Source organism: Lissotriton helveticus, chromosome 5_1, assembly GCF_964261635.1.
Source record: "Lissotriton helveticus chromosome 5_1, aLisHel1.1, whole genome shotgun sequence".
Lineage (NCBI taxonomy): Eukaryota > Metazoa > Chordata > Amphibia > Caudata > Salamandridae > Lissotriton > Lissotriton helveticus.
Genome location: NC_136065.1, coordinates 843,173,165 through 843,192,665, shown reverse-complemented (window position 1 = coordinate 843,192,665; position 19,501 = coordinate 843,173,165). Strand labels below are relative to the sequence as shown.

The 19,501-nt window shown below is 41.8% G+C and overlaps 1 protein-coding gene across 1 annotated transcript in view; it reads right to left on the bottom strand.

Annotated features, from left to right (window-relative positions):
- ECHS1 (enoyl-CoA hydratase, short chain 1) overlaps nt 1-4,556 on the bottom strand; it is a 161,929-nt gene extending 157,373 nt beyond the window's left edge. Inside the window, exon 1 of the mRNA XM_078643311.1 lies at nt 4,403-4,556. Within this exon, the coding sequence (XP_078499437.1) occupies nt 4,403-4,469 (67 nt within the window). The 5' untranslated portion in view covers nt 4,470-4,556. The remainder of the gene's footprint in view (nt 1-4,402) is intronic.
- Between the last annotated feature and the right edge of the window lie 14,945 nt (nt 4,557-19,501).

Sequence of the window (19,501 nt, the reverse complement as noted above, 5' to 3'; positions counted from 1 at the left end):
CATTGGCACTGTAATCTGCCTTCGGACTCGGGCTCTGGGGTATGCATGCATAAGTGCTTTGAGGCATCAGGTGGCGGCAGTCTCAGACTCACTCTTTGTGTTGATTTCAGCAGCGGGAGGTAAACAGGACAGCTGGGCCACTCTCGAAGTGAGGGACAGTGAGAGTCAGGGACTCTCACTGTCCCTGAAGTCCCTTGACGTACAGGTCGGTCTTCCTTGGTGTACGAAATGGACACAAGAAGCCTTGGCTGCTGCAAGGGGTCCGGTAAACCAGGTGTTGGCGTTTTGCGGCTCCGGTCGATCCTGGCGTCCCTGCTCTTAGAGGGGGGACAGATTGGACCTGTAGGAGCACTGCCACCTCTTCCTGGGCAGCTGCTGCGTCGGTATTCCCAGTGGGTAGCAGGTCAGTGTTTCAGGTCATGCTTCTTTTGTGCCTGCAGCTGCAGGGGAGTAGTTGCTCATTTCCAAGGGGGTTTCTTTGTCAATTTGCGAAGTACTGGCAGCCCTACTGGGTTCTTGAGGGCTGCACGGCGGCAGGACAAGTCAGCTGCTCCAAGAGGGTCAGGTGCAGCAGGCAGGCTGGCAGGGTTAGTGACAAGTCAGTGGTGCACCTCGGTTCTCGAGTCAGCAGTCTTCTTCTTCGTCCACTTCTTCTTTTGGTGTGTAGAAATCTGAAGTCCTGGCATCAGGAGGTCACCTAAATACAGAATTTAAGGGTGTTAAGGGGAGTGAGGGATAGTAGCCAGTCGGCTACTTACCCGTGGGCCACTACACTCCCTAGATGACCACTTCCTTTCGGGAGTGGGCATCACCCGGTTCTAGGATTCCTAATTCCATCACACACAATATGGTGGAATTTCTAAAGTCGTATTCACATCAGGCATGGTCCCTCTAGAGGTGTGTCCAGCCTGGCAGTACAACACCTCCCGCATAGCTAATTTTCCCACCTGTCCTGGCGCCAAATGGGCCCTGGACAGGGGGGTGGGCATCCCCTCATCTCTGAGGGAAGCCAGATTTGCATATCAAAGACGGTGAGTTCTTTGAAGCTCCCTGCCGTAGAAAGTTAATTTGCAGGTCATCCTGTGGGAGGAGGTATAAACACCCTCTGCTCGAGAAGACTTTGTTCCTGATCTCCTGAGTGCCAAGGGCCTCACTCCTAGGGGTCAGAAACGCATCTGTGGTGGTAGGCTGGCTAAGACCAGTCAGTCAGCACACTAGTAGTGGTAGTTTTTATGGGGTACCTCTAAGATACCCTCTTGTGGCAGGTATCTATATCAGATACTGAAATCAGTTTAGGTTTATTAATAAGAGGTGTTTGATACCAAACACAATACGTTTCAGTGAAGCCAATATGTAGCAGGGAAACTCGTTTTGACCAGTGGTCAGTACATACATTAAGATGGCTTCCCTGATCACTTGCAATACATAGTAATAGAACTAAACATCACAGGGGCATATCTGTTCATTCAGATATGTCCTCACATATCTAAGGCCTGTTGTGGTGTGACTTAAATATATTAGATGCAGCGACTTTGGCATGACACACAGGAGTGTGTCACGTCATGTTTTTACTTATGGTTTGCACCATGTCAGGTATCCTGTAATGGCAGTCTGTGTTGTACTCATATGTGGGTCCTTTAGGGTGGCATAAGATATGCTGCACCCCTTAGGGGCCTTCTTTACTACGCCTCACCTGGGGTACCATCTATTAGGGATCTACAGGGCAGCTAAAGTCATTTGCCAAATGTAGCACAATTAGACGACACCTAGTTTTAGGGAAGGAGCACTGGTAAGGAGGTCTGGTTAGCAGGCCTCAGTGCACTGCCAGAGTAGAAAATCAGCATCTAGAAGCTAAAAAGAGGGGCAAAAAGTAGGGGGGGCAACTGCAACAAAATCCCTGCTTCCCACAAGAGGCTACATTATATAGCCCAGAATAAAGAACCAACCAAGACAACTCTACATAGAGCTTTGTATAAACTAACTAGACCAGAGGATGGGAAGGTATTTGACTTGGAAACATGTTTTGCTGTTAAGGGGATAATGGACGATGATAACTATGATACCTTACATGAGAAGATAACAGAGACTTAAGACAAGGTAATACCATTTAAAGAAAGTAAGACCCCTTAAAAGCTTTCATTATCCTGGTACATAGAACCATTAGAAGACGCTAAACAGGTATGTAGAAAGCTGGAGAGGAAATGGCGTAAGCTTCATCTAGAGGAGGATAAGCAACATTTAAAAGCTGTGCTACATAGATATAATTAAAAAAAGATGTGTGTAACGCTAAAAATAGCTATTATGCTATGGCAATCTTAGAAGCGGCAAATAGGTTGAAAAAGATAACTGGCATTGCTCTGGAATTAACCAAACCAGACTGTACTAAACAAATGATAAGGCCATTTCAAGTGCTCTGTGATAATTTAACAATTTTCTTTGATAATAAAGTGATAGAAATAAAACCTACTATACAAATGACGGGTCAGTCTTCGGGGGAAGATGCCTCTGTGGTGGATATCACAGACCTTTGCACTAGTCAAGCAAGAAGGACCAGCACACACTATTTTTCTACTTAGAATAATGTAGAATACATGTTCTTCAAAATTTCAGACATATTGGTTGCACGTTATTCATCCACAGATTCTTGTTTGTGCTTTAAAACTCATTTTATTCAAATCTTCATAACATCATGTTTTCAAGAGTAGCCAACACGTTTTGACTCTATTCTAGAGACTTCTACAGGGCTTGTTCAGAGCATTAAGCGCCGGACATGTCTATATGAATACATGCTCTAAGTTCCTTCCGTTTGACATTGTCCCACACGACCTGCTACGCGTGACACAAGGAGATTGCGATGCCAACATAGTCCAAAACTTAGGAGGACGTTAACCGAAGACTCACACCATCAGACACGATAACAAAGGATAAACAGATTTTCACTGGAGCATATTCTGCAAAACGGAAGGAACCTAGAGCATGTAATCATATAGACATGTCCGGAGCTTAATGTTCTGAACATATCTAGGAGCCCATAATCACTTAGAAGAAGAGCAATCCCGAATCAGGCCAGCAGATAGAACTGAATCAGCTTTGGTTATGGCCACGGATGAACTGTAGATGGTAGTGCATATTATTCGACCTATCAGCCATTTTTGACACGGATATTGACAAGATATTACTGTCCACATTAGCAAGGATTGGAGTCGATGGGCAGGCACAAGATTGGATTAAACGGTATCCAACAAACAGAACTCAAACGATTTCACTCGCCCCTACATCCACTCTTAGTGCAAAGCGGTAGATTCTGGAGTACCCAGGGCTCAACCCTAAGCCCTATTCTTTTGAATATCTACCTGACCCCTATAATGAATCTTATTATATCTCATAGTATCAGTTTTAATTATGCAGATGATACACAGCAGATACTCTCCTAAAGACCATGCTAGGCCAGAATCATTGGAGTAATTTCATAACTGTCTGAGGAATGTCACAAACTGGCTAGCAACAACTCCCTGAAGTTCAATGGAGATAAAACAGAAATTCTTTGTTGCTCAGCCAAAAAAACTCCTGTGGACTACCTTCCAATTTTTGGGCCATTGACAACCAGTGGTAACCTAGAAGTATCACTGACAGTTCATAATCTTGTGGTTTTATTAAATAAATTATCATTGGAGAGCCAGGTCAATAAGACAGCAGCAACATGTTTTGCCCTACTCCGTAAATTACGGAACATTTGATCTCTTTTATCCCCATCAACAAGGGCATTGATAGTACAGTGTGCTATCCTAAGCAGATTGGACTACTGCAACATCCAGCTATAAGGATAACCAGAAGTTTTAATTAAAGACTCCAGAGTACAAGCAGCATGCAGCCACAAAGCTGGCTCTAGGTAAGCGAAGATTCTCATCACTCCCCGGGGCTCTAAAAGAGCTCCACTGGCTTCCAGTAAAGGAAAGGATTGCATTTAAATCCTTATGGATAGCATTTAGAGTTATTCAGTAAAATGGCCCCGTACTCTTGGAAAGGTAATTCAGGTTCATTAATCTGACAGACGTTTCTACTCAGGTGCACTTTAACGCCGTTAGATGCCTGAGGCAATACATTACAAAGCTTAATACAAATGCAAGTTCCATTACGTAATGTGTTGTGCTGTGTTTGTTTAAAAGCAAGAATTGGCTGCATAGGACACACACCTCCGATTGTCATTTTCTCCGATTGTCATTTTCTCCTCGTGTGCTCTCGATCGCTAACTTAATTACCACCCGATTTAAACGTGCTCACGTGTGTTACACCCACCTATGCCTTCGATATTTAAACCCTAACCTCTCTCATCTCAACCACGAACACGGGCCACAAATATGCCTTCATCCCTACAAAGTAACGCCAAGATATACTCCCTCACCCCGTGCTCCGAACCTCCGCCACGTCCCCGGCAGGGCACTGGAGAGGGATCTGTACACCACCGCCATTGTAAGAGCAAAAGAGCAGCGACAAAGACAACGGACTCTGCTGCTGTTCAAGGTACAAGTTTAGAGAGACCGAAGCCCCGCCCACGACAGACCGCCCCTCCAAACACAGCCTCGCCAAGGTCATTCTCGAACTGACGTCCCGTGTGTGCGCTGCCACGCCCCCTGCTCTTCGAGAAGGCTTTATCTTAGGAGCAAGAGGCAGCTCTCGCTTGTGCAGATACTGCCAAGATTGCGAGGTTATGATTTAGTCTCTGCTAGTATAAATTTCGTAAGCAGAGAGAATAAATAGTAGCTGAGACTTTTGAAGTGTGCGATTGCCTAGGTTTACATTTAAAGCGAGAGTGCGGACTTTCTAAGTCAATCACGGATGACGTTGGGTGCCATGCTGCTGGAAAATAAGCTGTGGATGGAATTCAGTGTTCCAATAATAAACTAAGTATGATGCTTAAGTAAACACTCTTTTGATTTGTATTTTACTGTGTTTGTTTGATGTACAGTTGAAAAAAGTCTCGGTTTTGCCATCGGAGGGGTGGCTTGTACAGGGAAGGCTACAGTGAAATAAAGAACCACCCAAGGTGAGTGTTATACCTTGATTTCTTATAATGATCCTGTTATGTTGGAAGAAATCCACAGGAAACCATAGAGAAGTTGATAAGGTAGATTTATTCTTCATGAAGTGAACTTCACCCGGTGCGCGATGCTTCCGTCCAGAGGCAAACCTCAACGGTGACTGACCACACGTTGAAGTCAACCACCGAGCGGGCGCATCGCGCGTGGATGTATAATCAAACCATAACACAATGCACGCGATCATGTCGCACAAGAATGTATAATCAAAAGATAACATGTTAATTGATAACATCGCGCGATACGTCGCGCGATGAATATAAGTAAATGAGTAACCACTAAATAAGTAACCATTACAGATCCTTTCCCTGGTTACCCATTCCCTGCTGTTCATCCAGTATGAATGTGATGCGTATGTGGAATGCTAGAATGCTTGATGGGGGAGTAGAATGCTGGAGTGCCTGGTGGAGCGAAGAGACAGTTGGAGTGTGTGGGCTGAGCAGCGAGGATGCTGCTCCTGGTGGGGCTGAACAGCTCAACTTCATGTCTTTTACATACTATCTAAACCTGACCTGTAAGTAAGCTTAAATAAACCTCTTACTTAAACTTACCTTATGGCTACCTCTGGACGTCTTTTGGATTACATCATCGGCGATGATGTGGAGAAAATAACCTGCGTGTTCTGAAAGATTACCTCTACCTGAAGCTATTGAGAGACCTGAGTGTAAAGAGCGGAGGAGGCAAATAAAAGTTAAATACTTATTTATTTAAAAGGTAATAAACGACCCCTTGGTGCTCAAGCAAAAGCGTCTAGCCAGATCAGCTCCAACCGCTTCTCTGGTCTAGAACCTACATTCCCCAGCAAATGCATTCCATATTACATATAAAACATTCTATATGATGTAACAAAACTACAATAACTATGACTAAGATATTAAAAGACTACAATAACAATAGAAGACATATATTACCACACTGAGGTGAAGATACTTGAAATTTGAAGGAAGATTGAAATGTGCTGGAAACTAATTGGAAACATGAGGTAAAAAAAGCTTGAAACTTGAAGAACACCCTTTGCTAGCCCCACTAGTGTCCTTTACCACCTGGACAGCTGTAGTAACCACACTTAGAAGCTGTAGTAGGTAATTTTCTTTATTGAAGTACACAGGTAACAAGGTGCATGCAGCACTGTAGCAGGGCGACCTCAGAGTGAGGAAATACATTCCAGAGCCCTACAATGATACCATTCTGAGGACATCCCCTAGTTCCACATTCCAACCCACCAAACAATAACAAGGAAACCATGTTACTACACATCCCCTTTCTTTACAAATAAAACAAACGAAGCATTTACAAAAAGTAAGTAATCTAATAACGAACAAACTCCTCTAGAGTCTTTGGAGTTTTAATATGTCTGCCAAATTTGCTGGATCTCTCAGCCAGACTGGTCTCCACACTCAAGTGAGAATCCCAAACAAGAGGTGTAGCGCCTTCCAGACGACCTTCACACTCAGTCCCAGGCTCAAGTTTACTATCACGTTCAATCCCAGGTTCATGTGCATAAGCAATGTCAAATCGTCAAGCAAATCAGACTGTGGATCCCTAACCAGGTCTTTCCCCCTTTCAGCAAAAGGTAAAGAATCTATCCACCAATAACTGGTTCCTTTCACCTTCACACCATTTTCATTCACAGAAACAGGACCAAAAGAAATGGAAATACGACTCATGTGGTGAACACTACCATCATCCAGTTCAGCAGTGTTGCGCATGACTTTGGTCACCTTAGTTCAATGTGCCAACTTTTTTACCACACTTAACCCTGACGAGTTGTCCCACCTTAATGCAAACTTCTTTGGATCCATGCTTGGCATCAAAATAACTTTTGTTCTTTCATTGAAAGTTGGTAATACACTCCCTTACCTGATCACAGTCCCATTCATACTTCTTACTTCTACCCATCCATCCTGGATTAATTCTACAATGAGGGAATCTGCCACGCATCAATACGAAAGGACTTTCACCCACCGTATCATGGACAATCACTCTGTAAGACTAAATACATTTATCCAGTTCATCACTCCAATTTTTGTTTCCCCTACAAGCCAATTGTAAAACACCCTTTTAATACCCTGTTCACTCTCTCCACAAAAGAGTTACCTCTGGAATGATATAAGGCTGTAAATCTCTGTTCAATGCCAGTGAAATCCATAAATCTTTTCATCATGTCGTATTTAAATTGGACACCGTTGTCTGTTAGAATGGACGCAGGAAAAACCTCTGTTGAGGAAGCATTTTTCCAGAAAGTTAATAACAGTTTCAGTGTCAACTTTCTTGACCACCGCTACTTCAATCCAACTAGAATAAAGGTGTATGAGAACCAAAACGCACTTGGTTACACCATCTTGCCACAAAACAGGTCCCATAATATCTAATGCAACATCTTCCCACGGCAGATTAGGACACAGAGAAGACATAGGGAGATTGAGTTTTTTTTTAGTTTTGTCCGAGTATTCACAGTTAACACAGGAACGTACAAATCTTTAAATTTCCAAATCCACTCAGGGCCACCAGTACAACGCCTTAATGTTCCTTTTGGTGCGACACACTCCAGGATGTCCTCCATGACCAATTAAAACAGTCCTTTGCAGCATTCCTTTGGGGGTATCATTTTTTCACCTCTACAGACAAACTCACCATCCACACTCAATTCATCCCGTACTTCCCAGAAAGCTCTCAACTCAGTTCTGCCTTTGCAGTCTCTAGACCAACCATTAGTAATCTTATTTTTTCACGGTAAGTACAATTTCATCTTTTTTGTACTCTTCTTCCCACTCACTCTTATGCAAACCAGACATGTCAGAAAACACACTAGCCACACAAATGGTCAATTTCCTTTAGAGGTATCTAAAGTCTACTAAGGAAATCAGTGATTACGTTTTTAACCCCTGGAACATATTGTACCTCATAAACAAAGTCTTGGAGTCTCATTGACAATCTAGCAATTCTTGCTGAAGCCCTTGAAAGACCTTCTGTAGTAAGTAATTTGGTCAAGGGTTTAGGATCAGAGTGCAAAATACATTTCTTCTCCCAAATGAATTTCCTGAAATGTTCCATGGCCCAAACACACGCCAATGTTTCTTGCTCTATAACGGAGTACTTCTCCGTAGGAGTCAATGAACGTGATGCAAAGTCCACAACAACTTCATTACCATGCTCCGACATCTGTGACAATACACCCCCCCAAACCAGTACCACTGGCATCAGTGGTGACAAATGTGTTAGCAAAAGGATCAAATCCTTGTAGAGTAGGAGCATTAGAGATGGCCCTCTTGATGTCCACAAAAGACTTATGACAAGCATCATTCCATGAAAAAGTAGCTTTGTTCTTCTTTAGCAAACACATTTCATACGTTTTCTGCGAAAAGTGATGAACAAATTTCGAATAAAATTCGGCTAAGCCGAGGATAGATCTAAGTTCATCCTTTGATTTGGGTACTGGAGCATTGATAATGGCATCAACTAGTTTGCTCTTAGGTTTAACCCCTTAACCGCAAAGTTAATTCGCCCGCAGTGCGGGATAATCAATGAGAGGGCGGAGCTTCGATGTCCTACGGACGTGTGCCGCACCAGGGAGGTAGTGCTTGCGTCGGCCATTGGCCGATGCAAGCACCGAAGGGGTTAATACCTGTGTTACAGATTTCATGCCCTAGATATGTAACAGATTTTTCAGCGAATTTGCACTTGCTACTCTCAGCCGCCAACCATTGTCCCTGAGAATAGCAAGAACCTCCCTGAGAATGGCATCATGATGGGTTCTGTTCTTTCCCATTATTAAGATGTCATCTTGAAAGAACACTATTTCAGAAATGTGACCTAACAATTTTGACATCAACCACTGAAAAACTGCAGCGGCTGATGCAAATCCAAAAGGCATGCGTTTAAATCTATAACACCCGAACGGTGTACAAAAAGTGGTCAAATGTCTGCTTTCGGTATCCAAAACAACCTGGTGGTAAGCAGCATAAAGGTCCAAAGTAGAGAACCACTTAGCATCCCGTGTTAAAGATAACATCTCATCAATTCTGGGAAGAGGGAACTGATCCACCAGTATATTGTTATTGAGATACCTTAAGTCGACACACAAACAAACCTTCCCATTGGATTTTCGGGCTACGACCAATGGAGAAACCCATTCGGATGCTTCCACAGGTTCAATAACATTGGATTTTAATAATTTCTCCAACTCACACTTGACCTCATCTCTGACAATAAAAGGAATATTCCGAGCTTTGTGTACCTTGGGAACTGCACCCTCTTTCCATTGAATTTGGTGAGTAAAACCTTTGAGTTTACCTATACCACCAGCAAAAACCTCAGGAAATTCTTTTAAAACCCACTTTCTGGTAGCCTCCTCATCACATGACACCATAACTTGCTCCTTACTGTTTGGATCAAGAATTATGTTCAAAGATTTCTGGTCCTTCTACCCTAAAACTGATGGCCCCTCTTTAGCTATATGCGATTTCCCAGTTGCATGTCTTTCTTTGAAACGAAAAATCAACATCCTGTAATCCAAAATGTCATTTTTTTCTCCCGTAAAACTCTCAGGAGAAATGTCATTAGGTTCTAACCGCTCACCAATACCATTTGTGAAATGTTTTTCCAAACCTCTTGGGAAATAATTGTGAACAGAGACTCTGAGTCCGCTGCAAGTTGAACAGTAATACCACCAGGGAAAAACTAAGCATAAGGGTTTCAAGGAAGACCGATCAGTAATGTTTAGTACCACATTCTTCTTTTGAACATATTTAACCTGTACATCTTCTTCACTTGAGCTTGAATAACTATCATCCTCCCCTTCTTGTACACAAGCAACTTTACCTTTAAATTATTTCTTTGATTTCCTTCTGCAGACTCTGGCAAAATGCCTAATGATACCACAGTCCATACACTTTGCAGATTTAGAAGGACATCTTTCATATCTAGCAGAGTGTGAGAAAATACCACATCTGTAGCATACAAAATTACCAATTTTCTTTTGCTCAAAATGTTCTCCTTTCTTTTTGTCAACTTCAAAGTCACGGTTCACTTTTTGCCTTGACTTGTTTGCCAAAATCTTTCCTACAACCTCTGAGCTGAGTCCTTTTTATCATGAGAAAGCGTAGATTTTGGACAATGCACCAAGAGTTCAGCCTTTTTAGGTCTCGCCTAGCAGCGCGCAAGTGCTGTTGAAAAAGACCTTTAGCAATCGATGCAGCTTTTGCCCTAAAAACGTGCACGCGTTCCATAGCCTTAAAAAAAATTAGATTAAAGATGCCAAGAGCAGCTTTCAAATTATGTTCAGACACAAGGAAACAATGGTAGTATCCATATAATAGTCCCCAAGCACCGATATGGAACTCCCCAGGAACGGTAAATGGTCAAAATATCGATTCCAAAATATAGACTAACCTAAATATCGACTCCAAAATATAGAATGGACAAAATATCGAATAGACAGAATATAGACATCAAAAATATCGTTTTGAAGGTAAGTAATGTAATATCGATTTAAAAAATATAGACAGTCAAAATATCGAAGTACATAATATAGTTTATTAAAAATATCGATTTTTTAATAATATCGAATTTTTTAAAGTGTTTTGTATGTTAGTATATGTGTGAAAAGTGTATATATTTTTGTAATTTATTTTAAGTAATTAAATTTATGTTATTTAATTTTTGCTTAATTTAATTCTGTAGCAGGTTGTGGGTTTATAGGGGAATAGGGTGGGAAGTAATTTAATTATAATTAATTAAATATGTTAATTAATTAATTGGTATTTATTTAGAATAAATTGTTAATTCATTTTTAATTGGTAATTAATTAATTCTTAATTGATAATTTTTATTAATTGAATAATTGATAATTAAGTGAATTAAATTAATGTATTTTCTGTAGCGGGTTGTGGGTTTATAGGGGAATAGGGTGGGAAGTAATTTAATTATAATTAATTAAATATGTTAATTAATTAATTGGTATTTACTTAGAATAAATTGTTAATTAATTTGTAATTGGTAATAAATTAATTCTTAATTGATAATTAATTTGTATTAATTGATTATTTGATAATTATGTTAATTAAATTAGTTTATTGTCTGTAGTGGGTTGTGGGTTTATAGGGGAATAGGGTGGGAAGTAATTTAATTATAATTAATTAAATATGTTAATTAATTTATTGGTATTTATTTTGAATACATTGTTAATTAATTTTTAATTGATATTTAATCCTTAATTGATAATTAATTTTTATTAATTGATTAATTGATAATTATGTGAATTATATTAATTTATTTTCACTAGAGTGGGAATAGTAGAATTTACCCCTATGCTATCTAACGCTTTCCCTACTGTTGCACTCTCTGGAGTGGGAATAGTAATTTTTACCCCCACGCTATCCAACGCTTTCCCTACTGTTGCACTCTCTGGAGTGGGAATAGTAATTTTTACCCCTACGCTATCCAACGCTTTCCCTACTGTTGCACTGTCTGGAGTGGGAATAGTAATTTTTACCCCTACGCTATCCAACGCTTTCCCTACTGTTGCACTCTCTGGAGTGGGAATAGTAATTTTTACCCCTACGCTATCCAGCGCTTTCCCTACTGTTGCACTCTCTGGAGTGGGAGTAGTAATTTTTACCCCTACGCTATCCAACGCTTTCCCTACTGTTGCACTCTCTGGAGTGGGAATGGTAATTTGTACCCCTACGCTATCCAATGCTTTCCCTACTGTTGCACTCTCTGGAGTGGGAATAGTAATTTTTACCCCTACGCTATCCAACGCTTTCCCTACTGTTGCACTCTCTGGAGTATGAATAGTAATTTTTACCCCTACGCTATCCAACGCTTTCCCTACTGTTGCACTCCCTGGAGTGGGAATAGTAATTTTTACCCCTACGCTATCCAACGCTTTCCCTACTGTTGCCCCCTCTAGAGTTGGAATAGTAATTTTTACCCCTCGCTATCCAACGCTTTCCCTACTGTTGCACTCTCTGGAGTGGGAATAGTAATTTTTACCCCTACGCTATCCAACGCTTTCCCTACTGTTGCACTCTCTGGAGTGGGAATAGTAATTTTTACCCCTACGCTATCCAACGCTTTCCCTACTATTGCACTCTTTGGAGTGGGAATAGTAATTTTTACCCCTACGCTATCCAACGCTTTCCCTACTGTTGCACTCTCTGGAGTGGGAATAGTAATTTTTACCCCTACGCTATCCTACGGTAATATTATTGTGTATTTTTTTATTAATATTATGTTAATATATATATATGTTTTAACAGATATGATTGTATATTTATTTTATAAGTTAATTTAGTTATTTAATAATTTTAAGGTAATTTAAGTATTTTTAAGTATATTTTAGCTATTTATTTTTAATATTTTTTTAATTTTACATTATTTTTAAGAAATTCAATATTTTTACAAAGTATATATATATATAAACGATATTTTGGGTTCGATATTTTAGTACTTACCTGTTTGTAGATAGGAATTCGATATTCTGTCTGTCGATATTTTGGAATCTATATTTGGGGTAGTCTAGATTTTGTCCCTCGATATTTGGTCAGTGATCCCCAGGAACACCAGAATGTCTGAAAGACTCAGCCCTTCCATTGAAAGGGGCTGGAATCACCAAGTGGGGGGAGTTGCTGGAATTTGGTGAAATTAAGTCAATATTCGTGCCACAATATGTGTTGCATCATTTGAAGTGCAAATTGCGACAAGCATTGGCAAAGCCAATAGGTTTTGCCTATGTGAGATCTATTGGCTTTGCCAATGTTTTTAGCCATGTTGCAACATGGCTGAAGGTAAAGAAAAAAAGCTGTATGACCAAGCTAGCGTTGGAAGCCAGCACTGCTGTACAATATGGTGAAAGAAACATTGAGAAAGCCAGCTTGATCTCGCATTGGAAAGACCTATTGTCTTTGCCATTGCTGGTTTTTCTATGTTTTTTTTACTTTGAGCCAAGAAGCCTTCCGGGTAATCATTGCACTGTGTAAGTATGCCTCTGCCACTGACAGTGATTTTAATACATTTTAATTATTTGTTGGCCGCATTCTCACACCTAGTTTTATTTACTCCTGACCACCCAATGTATCCTGTGCAAAATTCTCCTCTGCTAACCCCCTACTGGCTCCTTTTAGTGGTCTGTCTGGCAAACGAGTAATAAAAATGTGTGTTTGGCAAAACAAAATGTTTTCATACAAGTTCTGTAGCAAAATTAAAATAGCAAAACATAAGATTAAAACCTAATCCAGCACATGGCAACAATATGCATGTGTTTTGTGCTTGTGGCGCTTGAAAGGCGCTGCTTTGGCGAGTGCTTTTACTGCTATTGTAGTGTTTTACAAACGCGTTGTGCCTGCTCTGACTCACTGCACAGTGTATGTTAATATGCGTGTATACGGGTCTGTTGAGTCCAGCCTATGTTCTTGGTGTTTAGCAGTTTACCATCGCATGTGGCATAGAATACCGGGTGGGGTCTACGGAAATACATTTTGTATATTTGCAGGAAATGGCTTTTGTACATTCTTAGGAACACTGCATTTTTTTGTATAGCCAATTCAGCACGTCGTATGCCTCAGCATGCACAGTTCAGTGGGCAGCACATCGTATTTTTCACAAAACGATGAACAGTCTGTGTAGCGCACGCTATGTACTTGATAGCGACTGTACTGTGCACAGCACAATACCACCTTGCACAAAGTACTAATTGAACCCTCTGGGTTCCAAAAACAAATGTCGTGTTTGTATAAAGTGTTGTTAGTGTGCACTCCGTGATGATATGCAGCATGTGGCATAGAGGCTTTATACTCACAGACGTGCTATGGTTACTTAGAGTGCTGTGCAGTGCAGATTGCAGACCAGGCTCTTGGTGGCAGACACACGTGAGACATACCATTGATTACTATCTGAACTCTTACACACTATTGTTCTTAATGAAAGGACTCTGCTGTACAACACATCGGTTCTGTTAGGGTTACTACAGCACAATAGAGGCTGTACAATTACCAGCAATATCTCTATGTGTGCCTGCATACTCACTGCTGCACAGGGCAGCACATATCTCAGTCAAAGAGCGCCCAATCTGCTAGCTGTGCTGGACTTTGGTATTATACATACAGATTTAATCCAATGGCAGTGTTTCTGCATGCATCCCTTAACATATGCTCATATGGATCAGGAGATGGTGTGATCGAACCTGTGCTGTTTATTACATGTACAGTGCCACAGGCGTTCTAAATCTGCACCCACAACCGGCACACAGAGGTTACAATTGAGGACAGCTGACTGAGGAGCCAGGTTTGAGTCCCAGCAGCACTGACCAACCTGTGAATCTGAGAAAATGTCTTAATTGCCCCGTGCCTAAACCAAACAAGCATTGGCATAGCCAATAGGTCTCGCATTTGGGACCTAATAAGTGTTTAGCCATGCAACAGTTGGTGTTGTTGCACCAAGGATATTCTGCTGCATTACTAAATACTTTTAGGGTTCAAAAAGCGAGACCTATTGGCTATGCCAATGCTTGTTTACCATTGCAACAATATCCTTCAAACACCCTTCGCCTTCCACCCATAATCTATCTTGCATGCTTTTATTTTTTGTATACATGACAGCTTGGTCACGGATGAACTCATCATACAATTGTGCAAATCTACACTTACTCGCTAATTATTTTAATGCAGAAACATACTCTTCAATTCCTTCATGTTTTTCCTGTTTTCTGTGAAAGAAAGCGTGTTTTGTGACAGCAATGCACACTGGAGGAGAAAAAGGATCATCAAGCTCTAACATGGCTGCTTTAAAAACATCAATATCACCCCCCCCCCCCCCACTCTCTCCTGCTTTTGTAATTCATTGTAGACACGTAACCCTTCAGGACCCAAAGAATACATTAAAATCCTTTTTTTTCTTCAGGAGAGAAATTTCCACTGATGTCTTCCAGGTTGGCAATATAGTTAAGAAAATACTCTTTTCAGTCATTCCAAGCAACCAACTGTTCTCCAGGTGTGGGTAAAAGTTTCTTCGGGAATTTTTGCACATAGAATGATTGAAATCACCTACTGCTGTGCTGGTTCCACTAGTAGATGTGCTTGTTCCACTAGTAGACATGACTTGTGCAGTAGAGAAAGTGGTGTAGTATGAAGCGTATAATACTTGAAATTTTAAAGCAAATGTAGACCAAGTCAGCCAAAAGATAAAGTATTTTCCCAGAAACGCAATGTCCAGGAGAAGTAAAGCTTCACATAAGCACTGAATTAGACTGGACAAGGCAAAATGGCTCTGCATACACCTTTCTGGTGAATAAAAATGTAAATAATATAATCCGATACCATAACTTTTGTAAAGTAGAATGAAATGAACACTGGAACCAAAAGAACTCCGATCAAGAGACAACGACTCTCCAATGAAGTGACACTCCTTTCACATCCAAAATACTTACAGTATTCAAAGATGGCCTCCGTGCGTGCCCACTAGCGTAACAACGTTGCATGAATCAGTCTTTCTCCTGGGTTGCTGGATGCGTTCAAAGGACACACCTCCGTGGCAACTGAGGAACGCGCAGAACAAAAGACGCGTGCAAGAATTGACAATGCAGAGAGGTTGCAGTGGCATGCAGCAATGCAGGATTTGAATAGATGGCTTACCTTTAAAGATGACTGTTGGTAACTGGTAACAGGATAAAGTTACACTTACTTGAAATTTAGTGATGTTACTCCCAACCGCCAAGCCGATGATCCAAGTTATTTCCAATCACGGCACAGAGCCACAAGGCAAAATACAGGGAATTTTTCTGAGACCTCCAGTAACGAATTCCGTTCCTTCTTGCAACATGGCCAGTGTTGGTTGAAAGAGGGTTCTTAGAGTAGACAGCTCGTCGCCAAAATAACTGTAGTAACCACACTTAAAAGCTGTAGTCGGTAATCTTCTTTATTGAAGTGCACAGGTAACAAGGTGTATGAAGCACTGTAGCAGGGCGACCTCAGAGTGAGGCAATACATTCCAGAGCACTACAATGATACCATTCTGATGACATCCCCTAGTTCAACATTCCAACCCATCAAACAATAACAATGAAACCTTGTTACTACAACAGCCTTCCTAGGGCGTTTGACCTTTCTTACATCAAGGGATGTGAACATGAATTGGACACTAACCAGTGAGGTTTAAAGATCGACAACCTTTAGAAATGACATTGTTACAAAGTAGTCTGCAAGCTGAAGAAGTGTAAAGATAGGTTTATTACAACAGCCCCACACGGTGGTGGTGCGTAGGTAAACGGAACATCAGTAATGACAGTTGGTGTCAACGTTATCAGATGGGAAAGGAATGGAATGTGGGGGAACCAATGGGAAGGGGAGAACGAGGAAAGGTTCACGCGCAGGGGAGAGGATGGTACCATGCGCTGGGTTGCAGGAGGGGTGGCATGGGTAAGATACAACACATCTTCCTCTCTTGAGAGTTTTGGCAACAATGCCACAGGATGCGGTGTCAATAAGCAGGAGGGTGCATAAACAGTTGGGTGATTAGTCACACACATAATCTTCTAAACGTTTGGGTCTACGGATGGTTCTGCCAAACCTTCCAGAGGCCACGGGTACGTGTGGTGCACATTCGGTATCCGAATGAGAGTCAAGATTAGTTCTGCCGAACCTACCACTGAGTCTGTGACCATCAGACGCAACTTCAGAATCCGAATGAGGGTCATCCTGACAACTCCGATTACAAGTCGAAGTGCTGGGATTGACACCTGCAGACCGATCTGTCGATTGACCATCATCAGAGTCAGAGTCAGATTGGAGGTCACATGTGCTGTTGTTTCTAGACCTATTATTCTCATCAACACTAGATCTATCGACATCTACCCACAAATCATTGTTAACGGTAACATGCTGCTGTTGACCCTGGGCCTTGTCACTGGGATGATAGTTCGCCAGTCTGCTCATGTGCCAGACTTTCCCATCACTGAGTCTTGCCGCATTGTTAAACAGTTCGTCAATGTGAAGTGGGGCGGTATATCTGCTTTCTCCTTTCTTTACTTTTTTTTCCAAACGAACTTTCACAAGGTCGCCAACCTTGAATGAATGATCTTTTGCGCTGTGTTTAGAATCATACCATTCTTTGTAGTACTTCTGTGCCTTGATGATGTTATTCCTTATGTTTTCAGGTGACCATTCAATTTGTTTGGATTCAGACATCCACCCCAGATCCATGCTCATGGGCTGTCTGCTTCTCATGAGAATGAATGGTGCTGTGCGTGTGCTTGCACAAGGAGCAATCCTGAATGCCCATATAAGTTTGTATATTTCCTCTTCCCAGTTTAAGTTTGCATTTCTGGATAGTTGTATGTGTCCTTTCAAGACACGGTTGAATCGTTCTGTGAGGCCATTTCCTTCTGGATGATAAATTGAAGTGGTGTGGTGGGTGATACAGTTCCTAGCAAGGAATGACTTGAATGCTTCGGAACAGAATTGCCGGCCATTATCGGTGAGGACGGATTTGGGTAAACCTTCACTGAGAAAGAGCTTGTCCAGGAAGTCTATACATTTGGAGCTGTCAATTTCCTCTACGATCTTAATTTCTGGCCACTTGGAGAAGTGATCTATTGCCACCAGGATGTACTTGATTTCCCCACTATGTCCTTCTATGGGCCCCACAATGTCCAAACCCAATTTCTCCCATGCCATTTGCGGGGGTTGAATCGGAGAGAGACTGACTTTTGAAGTTTTGAGAGTTTTGTCCGAGTCACAGCATTCCATACAGTTCCTGACCTGGACCTCAATTTGCTTGTCAATGCCCGGCCACCAATAACTTGCCCTGACTCGCTGCTTAGTTTTGGTGATGCCAAGGTGGCCAACGTGACATAAACTTAGGATTTTGTCTCTGAGCGTGGCTGGGGCTATGGCTTTACCCATCCTGTACAACACGCCGTTTTCCAAACTGAGTTCATTCCTAGTTTCCCAGTACGCCTTGACATTGTCCTGTAGGTTGCGCTTATCTGGCCATGCGGAGTTGATGAATTGGCATACTATTTGCAGAGTGGAGTCGCGCGACATGTGTTGGCCCCATTCTTCCGCTGATATTCCATCCAGGTCAGTGTTGAAGAGCAGAGCTACCTTCTCCTCGTCTTCTTGGGCGATCATGCTTTCCGTGTGAGGCAGGGGTAGTCTGCTGAGGAAATCCACAATTTTGTTTTTCACCCCTGGCCAATATTCAGCTGAGTAGTTGTAATCCAACAACTTGATCGACATTTTGCTGAGTCTTGGTGAAGCATTTTGTAGACCAGAGGCGGTCAGTATCTTGATTAACGGTTTGTGGTCTGTGCGGAGATGGATATTGTATCCCCACACATATGCTCTGAAGTAATTGAGCGCCCATGAACAAGCCAGCATTTCACGCTCAATGACAGAGTACTTTTCCTCCGCAGAGGTGAGCGACCTGGAGGCAAAGGCTACGACCCATTCTTGGTTAGATGAGTCCTTCTGTGCTAGCACAGCTCCAATACCTTTGTTGCTTGCATCTGTAGTTAGGTAGATATCTGCCTTGGGGTCAAAACCTTTGAGGAAAGGCGCCTCGCTGATTTCCTTTTTGATGGAAACAAAGGTGTCCTGACAGTCCGGTGACCAGACAAATTTGGTTTTGTTTTTCAGTAATTGTCTTATGCTGTAGGTTTTTTCAGAGAAATTCCTTATGAATTTGGAGTAATACTCCGTCAAGCCGAGAAAGGCTCTTACATCTTCTTTGCTTGAGGGACATGGGGCATTCAGGATGGCATCCACTAAACCTTGTTTGGGTTTGATCCCTTCTCGGCTGATGGTGTGTCCAAGGTAAACCACTTTGTCCTGTGAGATTTTACATTTGTCTAATTCAAATGTTAAACCATGCATTTTCAGTTTGCAAAACACTTGTCTAAGGCGTGTGTCATGATCCGATTGGTTACTGCCCATGACCAGGATATCATCTTGGAAAAACCTGATACCCTCAACACCTTCCAAAATGGATGTCATGACCCTTTGGAAAAGTGCTGCGGCAGAGGCCAAGCCAAATGGTACCCTGGTGAACCGATAGCAACCAAAGGGTGTGATAAAGGTTGTGAATTTTTTACTGTCTGCATGCAAAGGGGTCTGGTGGTATGCGGATTTCAAGTCGATAATGGAAAATACACACATATCATTGGTGGCACTGAACATTTCACATATGCGTGGTAGGGGATATTGATCAACAATAATGTTCTTATTGAGGTCCCTGAGATCGATGCAGAGTCTGATTTTCCCATTGGGACGTTTAACAACTACCAAGGGGGAAACCCACTCCGCCGATTCCACAACTTCTATAATGCCCTCCTTGACAAGTCTGTTTAGTTCAGTTTGAACATCACTTCTCACTGACACTGGTAGATGTCTTACCTTGTGAATGCAAGG